This window comes from Lagopus leucura, unplaced genomic scaffold (assembly GCF_019238085.1).
Source record: "Lagopus leucura isolate 7727_CA_CO unplaced genomic scaffold, USGS_WTPT01 Super-Scaffold_100012, whole genome shotgun sequence".
Taxonomy (NCBI): domain Eukaryota; kingdom Metazoa; phylum Chordata; class Aves; order Galliformes; family Phasianidae; genus Lagopus; species Lagopus leucura.
Window position 1 is genome coordinate 9,241,173 of NW_024962267.1, and position 17,263 is coordinate 9,258,435.

At 40.9% G+C, this 17,263-nt stretch overlaps 1 protein-coding gene across 1 annotated transcript in view; it reads left to right on the forward strand.

The window, feature by feature from the left end:
- PARD3B (par-3 family cell polarity regulator beta) overlaps positions 1 to 17,263 on the forward strand; it is a 371,446-nt gene that overhangs the window by 340,873 nt on the left and 13,310 nt on the right. Inside the window, exon 22 of the mRNA XM_042874585.1 lies at positions 2,824 to 2,903. Within this exon, the coding sequence (XP_042730519.1) occupies positions 2,824 to 2,903 (80 nt within the window). The remainder of the gene's footprint in view (positions 1 to 2,823; positions 2,904 to 17,263) is intronic.

Below are 17,263 nucleotides of genomic sequence, written 5' to 3' on the forward strand. Positions count from 1 at the left end.
GTATGTTTGTGAAACACCATTGCTATGCTCTGCCAGTGCTACTGGGTGCTGATGGCAAGAGCTGAGCAATACCCCTCCTGCCAGCTCCAGCGCCACACTGGCCACTGCATGCTCAGCGTCCCTTTGGCCTGAGTAGGACTGCCAGGCTTTAACTCTTCTGCTACAATTCTGTTGTTTTCTTCCCTAATCACTTTAAAATCACTAAAGATGTGCTTCAAACCTATGCCCCTGTCCTAGGCCAGCTGTGTGCTTCCTGTCTGCTGGGAGGGCGGACAAGCTTGGAATATTTTGATCTTGCTAATTAGTATCTTTAATGCCAATTTTTAGCTTAATAAGTTGTGGAGAGAGCAAGAACCATTGCTTGGACTCAATCTAAAGCATAAATAAATTGAATGAGGAAGGTGCTTCTATTTCCACAACTTCTCTCTCGTTGGGGTAGTATTTTATTTTAGGCACTCTTTTGCTCTCAGCTGAGCGATGCTATGTTTTTACTGCTGCATGGACAGATGGGGGAAGGAAAGAAGAAATGGCTGAGTCTTTAATTAGCGACAGAGAGCCAGAGCTTGCCTTTCCAGAGCGTTGAGGTTTTATATAGGATGGGGAGACTGAGCAGCTTGATGGAACCAAAAGCCCTGTATCCACCGCCGGGGGTTTCTATGGTAACTGGATCCCAAATCATATATACAAACAGAGCCGGTGGGGGGACCTCCTTCTGGCTGGTCTGCAGGAAACCCATCAGTAAAGGGGTGTTTTCAGGCTGTAAAAAGGCCTTGCAATGTAAATATTTTTTTTACTGTCTTGTGAGTGGTGTAAGTTTTGGGATCGCTGCTGAATAATTCTAAATCTGTTCCTGCATGTTGGCTGCCGCTGCTCATGGTAGGTGTGAAAGTAATCACCGTGAAGCTTGCACAGGGCTGTGGGTGCAGGGTGAGTTACCCGGCGCATCATTGCACTCATAAGCATCTGGCTGCTGCACATAGTTAATAACCTCGCTGCTGCCACGCAGGTAGGCTGTATCCTACATGGCTTTTGTGCCAAGCAAACTAAATTATACATTTGGATTTTTCCTTCCTCGTTCTTCATAAAAAGCACAAATTAGGAGGTTCCTCTCTAACCGCTGTACCTGGTGAATTAAGGGAAATTATCAACCTGATCAAATTAGCAGCATGAGAGCAGCCAAAGCGGCCATGACTCAGCCCGAGCGCATGTGTCCATTCTCTCTACATGTTACTTCTACTGGTGGAAAAAATGAATGAATGCTGAATTTAGCCTGCTGCCCTCCTTTTGAAATGTAGAGCAATTACTGTTATTTTTCACTCACCCGAAGTCAGGCACCGCTAACGCAGGGATCATTTCAAATCAGAGGTGGTTATTTCCTGTGGCCACCAGTTCCACAAGGATTCCTTCCTGTTTTGATTCGGATAAAGGGGAGATAGCAAGAAGCCTGTGCTGAATACTCTTTCCTCTTATGAGTGTCTTGGATCCTTAGTGAGTGGTAAGGCACATGATGGTATTTGTCAAGCATAATTCCTGTGCTTTGCTAGGAGCTGGAAGGGATGATGCCTTTATTTGCATTGGACTTATGTAATGCATATGTAGTGGAGAGATTGTACACAAAATTACTGTATGAAAGTAGATAAGACCTCCTACACCTGCGTGCACTACCTGTCCCATTATAGCTTTTAAATCTCCACAGTGAAAATGACTTATTGTGCGTAAATTACAAGGCTAACAAAAATGTGCTCTAACCTGTGGAACGTGCAGCACATGTTAATTTTTGTTTGTTTTTCTACAATCAGGCATTTGCAGAAAGCTTTGTGTGATTTATTCTTTTCTTTTTAATGAATTGTTAAAAATGTTTGAAAAGGCATTAAATCTTCCTTTCTGCCATTAATCTGTAAAAGGGGAAGGGGATTTTAAATGGCCTCTTAGTATATTGCTTTATAAAACTGCTGATTCTAGCAGCACCGGAATAGGAACACATACTAATGTAGGAAACACTGAATGCAGTCAGAGCCTCCTGCATTTATGGAGAAAAAGACTAATAGCTCCATTTTAACAAGGCTCTTAACACTTTGGGCCATCAGCAGGCATTGAGTGAGTGAAATTGGGAGAGTTCCTGTGTGCTAAAAGCATTGAAGTTCACCATTTCGTACTCCAGTTGGAGACTTCCAGCTTAGAATTGTGCTCTCTAGCCCACTCCAGTTGCCATCTTCAAACAAACCAAGCAGTGGGCTGGCATTTTAACTGAGTGCACTAATGTTTCACTTCTGAAACAGCACCAGAGCACACCAGATGCATATAAGTCCCAGATGGATACTTAGATTTGCAGTGGTGTTAAGGGAAGTTTCTGGATTTGTGTTAAGATTGAAAGCAATGCCTGTTTATATCGTGTTTTATACTTGAGAAAAGCACAAGCGTGGAGGAAAACAGCAGACTTGGTACTAAGATGCTTGCTTTGATTCAAGGAGTTACACTGCAGGAATCAGAAGCAGTATGCTTACTTAGATTAGCTCCTCATGTTATTGAATTCTAGGAAGAAAGCCAGTCAGGGAAGGGGAGACAGTATCCCAGCTAGCATGCAAACAAAGAGAAGTCTTGAAGATTGTACCTGTTCTAAACAGCTCTTTGATACAGAAGCCTTTCTTGTTAGCAGTGATAAGATTATGTATGGGATTTGGAGCTTCTTTGAGCCCCTACCTTTCTTCTGTTGATTTTGGCATATTGTAGCATCATATGTTCTCTGCTTATCGTTTTGAGATGCATTGTTAGTAGCTGGGGTGCATAATTGATCTTCATGTCTAATTACTCTCCTCTCTGCAGGTTCCTGGAAAAGGTCCAGATGGGAGCTCATACAATCTCCACTTCGAAGGGATGGAAAGGCAGTATGCATCTTTACCCAGGTACAGTGCTAAGCCTTGTACCTCTCACTCTCTGATTTACCCTCCCTCCAGTGTGTAGGGAAATCAGCCTAATCCCTGGCTCTTGCATGAGACATTATATTGCAATTTCATCTTGTCACCTTTTCTGCTGATGTATTGCTGTCTTTGTAACTGTCCTAATTAATTGAACTTTCAGTTTTAAAAGAGAAAGTCTCTCTCGCTGAACATGTCAGCAAGAGCCGTGATCCACTTGTAGAGAACGTGACATTGAGGAAGCTGGCTCTGCAGTGATTACAGCAGGTCACAGCAGAGCATAACTAACAGAGTTTATAGTGATGAAATCCATCTGGCAATGATGGAGTACTGCTGTGGAAAGTCTCCACTGCGGCAACCACAGCTACTGAAGTCCCATGTTGCTGCAAAGTCCCACTGAGTAGAAGTCCTATTCCTGTAGAGTTTCTCTGTGCCTAACTGAACCCTGTGGAAATAAGAACCAATCCTCTGAAGGCTTTTTCAATTTTTAATTCTTATCCAACTCAGTCAAAAGTAATTCTAGCTGAAACCAGTGGGATATAAGAAAAAGAAAGCATTTCACAGATTTCAGTCCCGTTTCTATGGGACTTCTAAACAGCATAAGATGTAACAAGCTAGAAAAAAGAGTGAGAGAACACCAGAAGAGAAGATGGGAAGAAAGCTAGAAAAATAGAAAAAATTCTCCCTGTAGAACCAGGGGGCTGGGAAAAACCTTCACAAGATTGCACAGTCCAATTCTTGGACTTCCTAATCAGGTAATTTATAAAAACAAAGCAAAAATAAGCATGAAGAGATTCTTAGATGTGAAGTTGTGCTGACATGTAGGAAATCAATGAGTAGCCTCTTTTTCTTCTTTTTTTCTCCATTGGTCTGTTTGCATTCATAGGAGTTACAGCAAAGTTTGACTGACAAATATGTAATGCTGTGTTCTATTCAACACGAAAATAAAAAGAATATCTTACTTTTGGAAACCCATGCATAGAGGCTTTTTCACACACACACAAAAAAACATTATTAGATGTTTGTAGGCATTTTCAATGTGTGATTTTAAACCAAAAGTCTGTCTGTAGTCTAGCTACTGCCTTCAAACAACAGTATTTGTCAGCCTTTGTTTTGGAACTTGTTCCTGTGCACTTACTGGCTTATGTAGCACTTTTTTAGCTGTGTCTTACTGTATTGGTTAAAGAAACATCTTCTTTCATGGTCCTTCAAAACTCACATCTCCTGTCATCCTGTCATCCTGTCATGTTGTAGCAGGGATTTTTGCAGGTTGGTTCTCTGTACTTCAATGTAGTCCTTGTAGTCCTTTTTTTTTTTTTTTTAATCTACTTTAAATATGTTGGTTACTTCCTTTTGAATTACAAGAATGAAATAGTAATTGCTGCCCAGTGTAACTCTCTACAGCCATTTTTCACATTCCCATATCATATCTCCTTTTATTCATCTTTCCTTCTAATGACTCGGTTTAATTTTTGCAGTCTTTACAAATGAAAATTTTCCAGTGAAGTAACTTTCATCACCCTGAACTCTCTTTGTATCACCAGTATTCCTTTCTGAGCTAGAATACCCAGTAGTGAGCAGAATCCTGCGGATGCAGGCACACACTTACTTGATGTAGCAGCAAGGCGTTCTGTGTATTCCGTCTGTTCCTGTTCTTTTGCACCCTCAGTGTGTCCCCTAGGTGTATGGTTCCCTGAGGCACCCTGTGTATTTTCAAGGTAAATCTGTCTAATCATAAATCTCCGTGTTCTTCCTGAAACTTCAATTTGAAGGAAACATGACACTCTCAGCTCTTCACAGCTCTTCTGAAAGGTTTGAGCGTTTAGCTGGCTGGGACTCACCATTTAGGAAGTCATCCAGACATTCAATAAGCTTTTGGAGATCAGTGTGAGAAGAATATTGTTTGTTAGTGCCTAAGAAGATTATGCTGCAGTGAGATGGAGCGTACATCAGATGGGTTATGTGCAGTGCCCAACCTGAAGGCTCACACTGTCACATGTAGGCCTTGTCACTTTTGCGTATGCAAGAGCATTTCCATCTGGACAGGAGCAGAGCTTTGGGATAGCCTGACTTTGGATGTGCCTGCAGTTGAGCAATTGGCTGTTGTGTTTTATGCTTACATTTTGTAAGTTTTGCAGTTTCACATTACTGCAGTAATTAGGCCCTGACAGTCACAAATGACTGGATCGCTACAGTGAAGTCTACATCCAGAAGAAGTGGATGCAGTCTCATTGCCAGCCACTAATGGAAATGAGTGATTTCTTTTTTTCTCGTGGCTGAATGCCCAGGAGTGTAGAGAAATCCAGGTAAAAGCCACCTATTTGCCAATCTATTCTCAGTGGAGCATCTTGAACACTACTGTAATGTACAGCATCAGAAGACAGACGGAGATGGAAAAGGAAAGAAATAGGTGGGGCTACTGAGGTAGCATCTCCTCAAAGAATGCCATTCTTCTCCCCAGCATTCTCGTAGTTCGTGATTGTTGTGTCCTCCTTGTCTTGTCCTGTCCTCATCTTGGTCAAACCACCTAGCTGTATATGGTATGGAGGTGGCATATAATTGTCTATGAATTTATTCACCTAAGTCCAGTTTAATAGGAGATATTTAAGGAGGATCAGATGAGGGCTGTATTGCTATACAGCATTGAGTCTGGGAGGCTCTGAGCTTTGCCTGCCTGTCTGGCATGGCACAACACCAGGAAGGAGAGGAAAGTGCTGTGGCTGCTTCTGATTTCCCTGGAGGAGAGTGAGGAGGGAATCTGTGCAGTGTCAGGAGGAAGTGGGACCTGCACAGTGAAACTGTTCTGCTTACCTGAAGCCAGCAGAAGCCATGCCAGCGTGTGCATGGACAGACAAATCAAGGAGGAGAGCTTTGGTTTTCCTCCCCACTGAGCAGGCAGGAAAGATCATCTGCCAAATAGCTTTATGAGCATGCGGTGCCTGAAGGCACCACCCCGTTCAGTGCAAAGGCACATGAAGGGGAAGATTGTCAGCAGCATCTGCACATCTTTGCGCTGGGTTGTAAAATCTCATCGTTAAACAGCATTGCTGCTTTGCCCTTTTGTATTTCTCTGGCTTTCTCTGAAGCTGTTAATTTGAGACTAGATATTATGGGCCAAATTCAGATGCTGTATTAACCATATTTGAGGAATTCTGCTGTGTTGCATGTGCTTGCCTTCTCAATATATGTCACAGCAGATCCAGTGCTCCAGTCTCACTGAGCTCAGTGACACTCTTTTCGCCTCTGAACGCAGGATCTGTTCCTCTGTAAGGTTATGTTTTTAATTAACAGCTGAAAACAGGAGGCAGCAGCCTTTGGAGGAAGGCTTTGTATGTGACAGGTTTAGTGAGCGGCCAGATGAGTTACCTAGTTAAGTTTCAAGCTAAAATAGTGCCAGTCTGTACACTTTGTTTGGAAATGTCTACAGAGCCAAACATCTGAATTGGATGATAAATGGCTGTGGCAGGAGAGTGGCAGGTCTTCAGCTTACACTGCATTGTGCTGTTCCATCTGTAGAAAAGAAGCAAAATGAGAAAGACAGAATGGAAGGCTTTGCAAGAGAGATACAGTTCTTTGCACTCGGTGCTTGCGTATTGCCCTGGGGCTAAGGCTAAGTAGTGCTGAATGGTTTTATTAAGCAATGTTAAATCCCCCCTGCTTAGGAGGAGAATGGCTTGATTCTTATACGCCTTAGCCTCCTCTTTTGGCAAGAGGAGCATGACAGGGGTGTGGAAGACAGAAAAACATTAGTATTTCTTAAACTATTTTTAACGACAGTTTTCTTGGTGTAATCCAGAATATTTTCCTGATAGAAGCATGGAATGGATACTAAGATGAAATTGCTCTATTTGTTCATAGTTTTATTTTTGAACTTGCTTGTATGAAAGCCTGTCTTAATGTAAATCACAGGCTTGCCAATGGCAGCCTTGTTCAGAAGAATCTTGTGTCTCCATACTTATTCTTTGCTGTGGTGATGGAAAAACTGGCTGTAACCAAAAGCAGACTCTGTCAGATGCTGAGATGGGACGCTGCTGGCATGAGTGTAAACAGAAAATTCATTCATCTTGCTGGTAAGAAATGCTGATTCCAAAAGAAATCTAGTATTCCTGACTTTCTCTGGAATCCTCCTGTCACTGAAAAACATACATTTTGTCAAGAAAAGGGGTGAAACTACACTGAGGATGTCACAAACTAATTACCAGAACAAAAAATGAGTTCAGGCTGTGTAGATGAGTTCAGCTCTATTGCTGTGGCTGGGAGGAGACCATTAAGCAAGCTAGCAATTGGCTCAAGGAATATCTATCTTGAATGCAGCATCCACCCTGAAAATGGGAAGTCTGCAAATGTTTTGAAGAAATGGTTTTGCAGTACAGTAACATCCATGTCGTCTTGTCATGCTGGAAGTTCCTCTTCACCTCAACCATGTAGCTCGCACTTTTTCACGCAGTAGCTAGAAGAAGCACAGCTGCCATTGTTAGATTTGAAACCACAAAGGAAACTTTAAATGCCTTATCTGAGCCTTCTAAGCTCTCTACCTTTCTGCTTCAGACTAAATTTTGATTTTGAATTTTATTTTGATCCATCATGTCACTTTTATAAATGTAATGAAATTAATTAAAATTTCCAATAGTGGAGAATTTGTCACGTTCTTCAGAGCATAATCATTTTGCTCTTTTTAGAAGTTTATTTCTTTTTTTCCTAAGTATGAAGTTGTTGGTTTTCCTTTTCCAGACACTGTACGTTTCTACTAGATTCTAAGAGCCAGGTGGTCTGCAAAACCCCTCTCCTTTGGTAGCTGTATGCGGTGATCCTTTATGTTATCTTTTAACCTCCCTCTCAGTAAATTAAATAATTGAACAGTTAAGTCTTTCAGTATAGAGCATGAGAACAGCATTGACTCAGGAGACAGGAATCCCCATGCAGACAAATTACAAGGTAGCCTCCAGAGTCAAGTCAAAAACATTTCCAACTGTTTGGATCAAAAGAAACATTTCTGTAACACCTATGTTGTGAAGAGATAAGGATCTTCAAAGAGAAGGAATGGATTACTAAGCAAGTTTCATTAGCTTTTTCTTGCAGTTGAGTGCTTTTGCCTTTATTTTACTGAGTTCATTTCAAAATGCACAATTTCTGCAACTGTATCTCAAAAAAAATCATCCAAAAGTGACTTGCCACAGATCACAAGAAAAAGTTAATACTCTATTAAATAAGTCATCGTTCACCATTGTCTAGTAGAATCTGAAATTAATATACTGACATTACTTAAATATGTATAAAGTGTATTTGCCTAGTTAGCAAAAAGAAATCACAATTTTTAGTGCAGACTATAATTAGCTGCAAATCAACTTGTCAGAGCATTCCCAGCCTATGGGAATTGACTAACCAAGGAGCACAGATGAAAAAGGAAGGCTTAAAATCAATAATTTGAATCAAGATTCCTTGCTTGTTGGATAAATCACAATTATGTTTTTTGCTTTAAATCCCTTTGATTTAACTAGGTCCACCCGTATTGCAAGAAGTCTGTTGTTGCGTTATATTCCCTCAGCAGTGCAGTCATGGTTATAGCTGTGGGACGGGATGTTGTGGTTCCTTTTGTTGACCCATGTGCACTTACAGCGGTCACACAGTGGCACGGCGCTTCTCTGAAACGCCAACAGTGCTGTCCTGCAGCACTGCTGCTCTTCTGCCAAGTTATCTTCTAGGGACCTTCCTGGTGCTCAGCAACTTCTTAACAGCTGTCTGCTCTCAACCTTCCATTGTTCCACTCTCCAGCTGACCTCATTGCATGGCTCCACTCTGGTCCTTTTTATCTTTCTATAGCCTGAAGTCGTGCTTTGTGATAGGCAGAGGGGGACAATACTGACGCGGACTGCAGGAATCGCAGGTGACACAGTGCTGCCTTCTAGCACCTTAAAACTGTAGGATCCTTCACCTCATTCAACAGGGCACTTGCAGGCATATTTTCATAAACATGGGTTGTTCTTTTTGTTATTTTTTGTTAGTTTTATGGGTTTTGTTTAGCTTTGCCAAAATAGCTATTGTATTTTTTTTTAATGTTCACCTGATAAAGCTGCAAAGCTAAGACAACTTGATTATTTGAAGTCTTAACAATAATTAAATAGGATTATAATTAAATAGGGAGCAAAAACGAATGACCCACCTAATTTCATCATCCTACTCCTATGAAACATAAATAATATTCAAACAGTAGATTCTTCAATGCACTTGATTATTAACTTTCTCTTCTGTTTTAGTCATCTAAGTCATATCAGTAACTCAGGGATATTTTTTAAATATGATTTTTATCTTGACAGCTGTATTTTCATTGAAAATGCAGCAATGTCTTATCTGTCTGCATCTTCCAATGTAGTGATCTCATTATAAATGAAGTATGTGTATGGTTTTCATTGGTTTTTAAGTCCTGGCAGACGAATTTAGAATCAGTTTTAATGGAAATACTGGTCTTACTCGAGGACCTCCAAGATACATTGCAATAAACCAGCCATGATGAAATGCGGGCAAAGAAAAAAAGAGATCATTCTTACATGCTAGAGCACAAGCTTGTGAACCAGGCTGCTTTGCTTATTAAAAGATTAGCTTAAATCCAATATCAAACAGTTTAAGGTCTGCTTAACTAACTTTACTTAACTCTGCAAGGAAATAAAACTGATTGCTATAGAAACTGGCCAACATCTGTGAGAGGTCAGGAAAGTCATTGTATTTCAGGAAGAACAGCATCCAAGTCTGAAATGGGACACCTCGTTTGTGATAAATGCACACAGCAGGAAGCTGGAAGTGCTCTGTTGCATCTTGCTATTACCTTTGTTTCAGTTGCTTCACCGCATTGTGCTGTGGTGCTAATAACATCTCTGTGTCTTGTATTGCGTCTGAAGGCTTTTTTGTGTGTGTGTGCTACCAAATGGTATTTGTCCTAAAGCTTTTGAAGTTCATAAATAATCTGTGCATACCTTGTGCAGGGAGAGTCTTGGGACTAAAAACCAGTGCAGGTAGGGAAATGGGGAAATGTCCACTGTGTGCTGTAGACCTAGTTCAAAAAATGTTCTTGTGTCTGAGGCAACCTAAATTTATCCAAGGCTTGGCTGAAAGGAAGAAAGAATATTGTAAATAGGATCAGAAGTATAGATGTAAGTGGAATTTAAAAAGAAGGGGACGCAGTTGTTAATATTAATACAGCTTTCTAATGAGGAAAGAAATATCAACTGAAACTAACTGGCTGTCTCTATCCTAGCCAAATTGAGTCTTTATGTTGAAAAAGTATACTTTAGAAAGCCAGAAAGGTCAAGGTTCGTGACATCAAATCATGGATAGTGGCTGGCAGGCCACCTCTGTAATTTCCATGGGAATAAAGAAAATAGAGCAAAGAAAACGCCTGCAACAACTGGGACATAGCTTGAAAAGAACATTAAAAGCCAGATGTCCCAGAAGAATACTTTGGAATTGTAGGGGGAGGCAGATGGGGATGGGGTTTGTCAATTTTTCTAATAAGTCAGTCAACTCCTCGTAGCGAAGAGCCCATTAATGCAATATGGAATAGTTTAGAAGTCAATTAATATTTTGAAACTAAACAACTAGCTTTTTTATTGCAAGGAGATATTAGCTGGAATAAATAAAAATACTTCAGAATGTCACATTTACAAAAAACATGGGTCTGGCATGGATTTTAGTTTACAAGCAGGCATAAGCATCGCTCGCTAAAACTAGGAACTCCAAATACAGCTTAAGAATACAATAGTGGAGAAAAATGTTGCTTTTGAACAAAAGGGCTTGAATTAACATTATAAAATTTAATGAAGTCATGGAGACATCGCCTCAGTAACAGAAAAGAAAGCTATATTAGCTATGCTTCCAATGAGCAAAAGAACAAAACAGCTGTTCAGAACAAAATTTTAATGAAAGAAATAAGTGTCAGTAGAAAATGGTTAGGTTGAGATGAAGGATCTGTGGAAAAAAGATAACTGAATGCAAATTAAAAACAAGAAGATCAAATTAAAAAACAAAAGCATATGTCCCATAGAATTCATCAACAAAGTGATGTGCTGAGTGAAACCTGGGGAATAAGATGTGTGCTACAAAATGCAAATACATCCTCTGCATTGTCAGGATGGATATTGAAATGGCTCAGGAGAGCAGAATGGGAAACTCAGCTGGCCACTGCGTAGCTGTGGATATTTGGAATAAAAATGGAATAAAAAAATTTGGAATATTTGGACTGTAAGTCTGAACTGATGGAGCCTGTGGGCTCGAGGATTCAAGTGAGGAAACAAGTTTTTGTAGGAAAGTTCTTTGTAAAATAAGATGATGCAATCCCAGTGTAGGCATTGCCTTTCTCTTGGTAAATAAGTCTGGAGGTGTGGCTGAAAAATGATTGCCTGTGGGCATGCTTTAGAAACACCTGAGAGGCAAAATGTAGGAAGCTAACAGTACTGGGTATAGATGACTGAGGTACCTGAGGACATTGGGCGAGGATTTTTTGAGCAAGCGTCCTGCATTTGTCTGACAGCACTGTACATAGATGTCTTGCATATTCCATCATAGCTCTGCAAGGCTCCTATAAAGAAACAGCAGCTGTGTGATGGCACCCGTCACTCAGAAGCGGTCTGCAAGTAGTTCTCCACAATCTAGCCCATGCCCTTGTCTTCCCAAAATCTTTGCAAAAACAGGTTCAGCAAAAGCAGGAATGGTTGTAAAGAACAAGGAAGTTGCACTGTCATGATGGCAAGAAGTCAGTTTCTAATAACAAGCCATTCAAAGCAAATCGCTTAAAAGTACTCCTATGTGTGCACTCTGAAAAGGATAGGCAATGAAGTAGGAAAGTGAATTGTATGTGAACAGACTTAAATGAGTGCTGTAAGGTAATAATGGGCTATGAAATCTTAAGGACTGAAATACAGTTCTGGGATCTTTTACAAACACGTGGGGAGGGGACAGGGCTGTGAGCACTCAGTGCGACCCTCTGAGAAATGAGAACCATAGAGAAACTCAGGAACGGTGCCTTAAAACAGACCTGTGGCTGCTTATGGTTGTTACTCTCTCTGAAAACCTGAATTGAGAGGAGAGCTTTTATATAAATGGGTGATTAAAGGAAAGAAGTAACTAATTTGGGATGAAGAGAATCACTGAAGAAGTTAGTAGTAAAAACAGTTGCTAGAGTGGCTGTTTAATACAACACATTCAACTGGCAGCCAAACTGCTTCCATTTCATGAGTAGGTGACATACTTAATTTCTCAGCACAGAAGTCTGTTTAACACATACCAAGAGAATATCCTAAATGTCATGGTTTTTTATCCACTTTCTTTGCTCACTCACCTAAGGCTGTTATTTTGCTCTTCCTCTGTGGCACTTCAGAAAGTCAGATTCAGATATGCTTTGGATATGTCGATCCAGGTTGAGTAACACCTTATTCTGCAAGAAATGCCATAGAAACTAGTATAAGCCTGATCCTGAACCATTGCAATCCATGGTTATGTTCCTCTCAATTTCAGTGGGGAGAAGCTTAGCCTGAGATGCAGTCCGTGTCACGTTCCATCATTTCTTTGCTGTCTGTGTTAGTTTGAGAGTAATTTGATATGGTTTGGTATTATTTCTTATACCTAATTGGCATCCTTGCTTTTTCTCTGTGAACTCTGCACATCAGTGTTAGTAGTTAAAACTTCTCCATATTTTGGAGATACTAGAAAAAGGAGCGTGTCTTTGCACGCTATTTTCTTCTCCACAATACTGCATCTTAGCACAGATGTAAGCAAAGTAGGACTTTAAAATAAATGTAATTCAAGGTCATTGGAGAATTGCAAGCTTTCAGATCAGTAGCAGTTATGGTCCATTAACTTCGTAAAGAGCCAACATAGAGCTGAAACTCTTGTTGTACCCTGTTAGGGAAAATTAATTCCTGCTGTCTTAAGAATCTTCACTCTCATCTCTAGGCTTGGAAGAGATTGTATTGTTCTAGTATTTAATAGTTATGTAAATTAGCACTAATTTTGTCACTCAGCACCTGTACAAAATTTTCTACCGGAACAGTTGTTTAAAATATGGCATAAACAAAGCACAAGATACACTGGGATACTGCTCTTTCATGGTGGCTTATTTGGGAAAATCTGAATAAACTACTTGAAGGTGCTGGGGATGTGCCAGAAGTACACCAGCCAAACTTGGTAGGCGCGCGGTCAGTGTTGTATAGTTTGCAGGCCACTCTTGTCCAAAAGGATTCATTTAAAGGCTAGAGCAGGCAGTGAGGTGAAGAGTCACGTAAACTGGAAGCTTTTCCTTAAGTCACCACCTTCTCTCTGTGTGCAGAGTAATTGATATCTCCTGCACTTGTAACAGCTGAAAAAACAAAGCAGAACATGCAAACACATTGACTATACAACATACATGGGAAGCAAAAGGAGGCGAGCGTTAACTTTAATAGAAGGTGAATTATCTGCCATCTTTGTTCCACTCCAGATGTAATTCAGGAAGGAGATTGGATCTGTGTTAGATAGCCTGAGACAGCGCCTTGGCAAATGGCAGCCAGTTCTAAGCAAGAAAGGAGAGAGGGCAGTAATGGTGTGAACAAAGCCCAGCCCAGGTTATCAAATAAAACCCAAGCGAACAGGGGTGCTTGGATTTTGAGTGGCTGGATCTTTTCTCCATTTAAAGCAGAAAAAGAGCCTTTGTTTTCCAGGTGAAAGGAAGTACTCTGAGAGCAGTCTGTTGTAGATCATGACAAAATCTGGCAAGCAAAACCAATCTCAGCAAGATTTCACAGTTGAAAATCCATGTGAATGGCTTTTTGCTTGGATCTAGGTGTTAGCGTGCTGTTGTACATATCCGTGTGCCACCAGGCTTTGGTCCCTCACTTAGCATTTGTATTATGAATTTTGAATCAGTCTGCGATGCTGTGCTTTAAAGAAAAGAAATATTTCTTTCCTGAGAACAGAGCAGTCTTCAGTACAAAAAGGATGCGTTATTAGAAGACCGTTTTTATTGTCACGTTGTTCCTTTCATTTTATTTTCTTAGGGAGGTCATAGCAGTGTGCTCTTGAACTGAAATCAGCCACCCAAAACAGTAGCTGCGACAAAATGAATAGAAGAAAGGACGTACTAACAGTCTTTCTTCCAAAGACCAGTAACAGCAAACATGCTTTACATTCAGCAATTACACATTTCCAAAATGATCTAAAAGCTTTAAGGACAGTTCTCCCTACCTGCCTGACTCCATGCAGGGAGTCCTCTAGTTAACATTTTAGAGTTCTCTAGAGGCACTGGGGTTTCTCATTGACTGAGGTGTTGGGCTGAATGTGAGCACGTTTCGGTAAGGAGCCCCACACAGCTTGGCGTGCTGCTCCCCTGCAGCACAGCATGGCTGTGCCAGTGCTGAGAGCTGTGCCGTGCTGACCCACTGGCTGCCTCTGCATCACAGCACAGGGTGGCACAGCAGAGCGGCTGGGAATGAAAGTGGATTTCAGAAGGAAAAAAAAAAAAAGCCAATTCAATTAGTCAGTTGAAATTGAGTTGGGGTTTACAACTTGGATTTTTAGGCTGGGATCCATCAGAGCACTTAAGCACCTGCTTTAACATGAACACATTTTGCTTTTCAATAACAAGCATTTGCCTGGCTATCAGAGGCCTCCAGGAAACCTGGACTTAAATGCGTATTGTGAAGCAGGGGAAAGATGGGAGACAGTCAGGGATACTTAAATAAATTTTGTTTTTTCTCTCCCTGAGCTTTCTGTGGTTTAAATAATGCCTCCCTAATGTTACTTTAATGTGCTGGCTTTTGTTAAATATCCTGTACGTAATATCAAAAGAAGGTCATTTAATGAGTAATATGACTTTTTCTCTGAAGAGACTGGTTACTGATCTTAACTTGGAATCTCTTTAGTATTGTTGAAGGAAATAACAACCTGAATGTCATTTTAGTTTGATTTCTTTGTGTGAAGGGCTGACAGCTCTCCCTTCTCTCCCATCACCAAACATCTAAAGAGAGCTCTGTTACTGAGAGATTACTGCACTGGTTCTTGGTCCTACAGAGATTTCATCAGAAGTGTTTAGTTCTTAGCAGACAATGGAAAACGTTCTGCTGTCTCTCATTGCACTTCTTTGAACGCAGTCTAAAAATATAAATGGAAATTATAAATACATCTGTAATGGTGGGTCCCAGCTGAAATCACTTTAATCCCAACCTGGGGAAAAAAATCAGCACAGAGCCCTTAACCCTGGTCTTTTCCTCTGTCGACATTTCACCATCAGTTGTGCTAGTAGTACATTCCACAAGTTGTATAAGTTTGTCAAGGAACTGTAGCATACAGAGGCCATTTTGTATCCATTGAAAGATACTGCTGCTTTCTGCTTTTCTGATTTAAACGCTGAAATGTTTGTCTTGAGCATCAGGTTATATTATAGCTGCCTCATGTGATGCAAAATTCCTCCCCTTTACTTTTTGATCATTAAAAAAAGGGGACCTTTTAAAGGCTGCAAAGTTCTTATCTTGCAGATGGCACAGAAAGTTCTGTTTTACTGGAATTCAAATTTCACATGTGTTTGTGAAAGAGGAACCCAAGTCAGTGTTGTGGATTTAATGCTGAGGTTTGGAAAAGGCATCATTCTCAGCTCACCACAGGACCCTCTCTTACATTGTGCTTTTTGGCCATGGGATTCAAAGAGAGGTCTGTCAAGGTTAAATAACAGATTTGTTGTTTTTTTCATATCACCATCTGTGAGTACCTACCTGCCACGAGGTGTTTTGTGCTTCGGAAGCCTGCACCTTTCTGCAAACCTGCACTAAACAACTATAGTTGTGTGAGTGAGTTTTGGGGAGGAGGGGCCTCTGGTCTGCTTTAAGGCCTGCACAAGCTGTTAATTGTCCACTGATTGCAGCTTTGTCCAAAGCACCTGGTTCTGCAGGATGCTGTGGCGGAGAGCACACTGCTACCATGCCCCAGCTGTCAGGTTACTAATCGTTGATGTTACATCCATGTACGTGGTGGGCCATTCCTCTAGCAGAATGCCTTGTTTCTTTGTAATTGCATATAATTACCTCTCTCCAGATCGTGAGCGCTCAGAAAGCGAGAAATAAAATAATTGTGTTGGCCTTTCTTTTATCTGGATACTTAAAAGAGAGAATCTAAAAGGAATGTTTCCATGGGGAGTGAGGCTTTTCAGCAACCCGTGTCCAGCACTCAGCTATTTCTTTGCTATCTAGGGCTTTCAGACCTTAACTTCCTGACTTCATTCCAGGATACAGATGTCTCATTCTCTCCCTGCCCTCTCCTCCCCCTTTAGATACCATTTTCCTATACAAGAGCCTAATCCAAAGCTCACTGAAATGCTTCCACTGACATCCAGAAGCTTTGGCTGAGCCTGGATGAGGCTGGGGCACCAAGTTCCACGCAGCATTGTGCTATCCCCTCTTCTGTCTGCTATCTGGGCACGGCACAGATTGCTTTTCACCTTTCCTTCCTGCTGCAAAGTGCACTGATGTTTTTTTTATGAACATGCCACTTCAAATCTATCACATCACACAGTCTGAAAATAGTTAGAATTATATTGTAGTAGTGACCTTTATTGTTCATTAGTGAATCAGCAACCTAGCTTACTGTGGCTTTAAATGAGCTATATAAATCGGTTGTTATTTTCGATGATGATTCCCTTGATTTGAACATACCCGAGCAAAGATAATTGTTTGATTGATTCATTATGTAAAGATTTGTTTCAAGTTAGAGGGTATTTTTATTTAATTTAAAAGAAATTTCCAGGCAAATTGAGACACACTGTCTTTAGGCATGTCTGGAATCTTTGCCAGGTTCTTACCAGGCTCAAATAGAGAGGTTCCACTCTCTTTTACTCTCTGATGCCCCACAGTAGCTTTGCTGGGGGAAAGGGAGAGGTGCCTGGAAGTCTCTCTCTGGGTGTAGGGGTGTCATCATCATCTGCATTGAAGTTGATGATGGTATCATCACTTGCACATAGGGCTCTACTGCATGTAGTTGTTTTTTTGCCACGTTTAAAGGAAACCAAGGCTAACACAAAGTGGTGTTTTTTAAAGCCTCTCTTTATCACAGTAGTGGCTTGATCCCATCCTTCAATGGCTATGCTGTCACTTTTGTGAGGTATCACTAATTCTCAGCTATTGGCATTGGGTTCCCATTACTTAGAGAGGTGGAGTTGCAGTGCATGTTTAAAGCCTGTTTTTCTGTCCTCTGCAGTGTGCTCACTCTTCCAGCTTCATCATCCTGATGTCTTCTGTCCTAGGTACATGACTAAGCTGTTAGAACTGTTGCCAGAGGCTGTGGTTGCTCTCTCTAGGAGGTTGCTGTGCTCCAAGAGCTTTACTGTTGCAAATCTT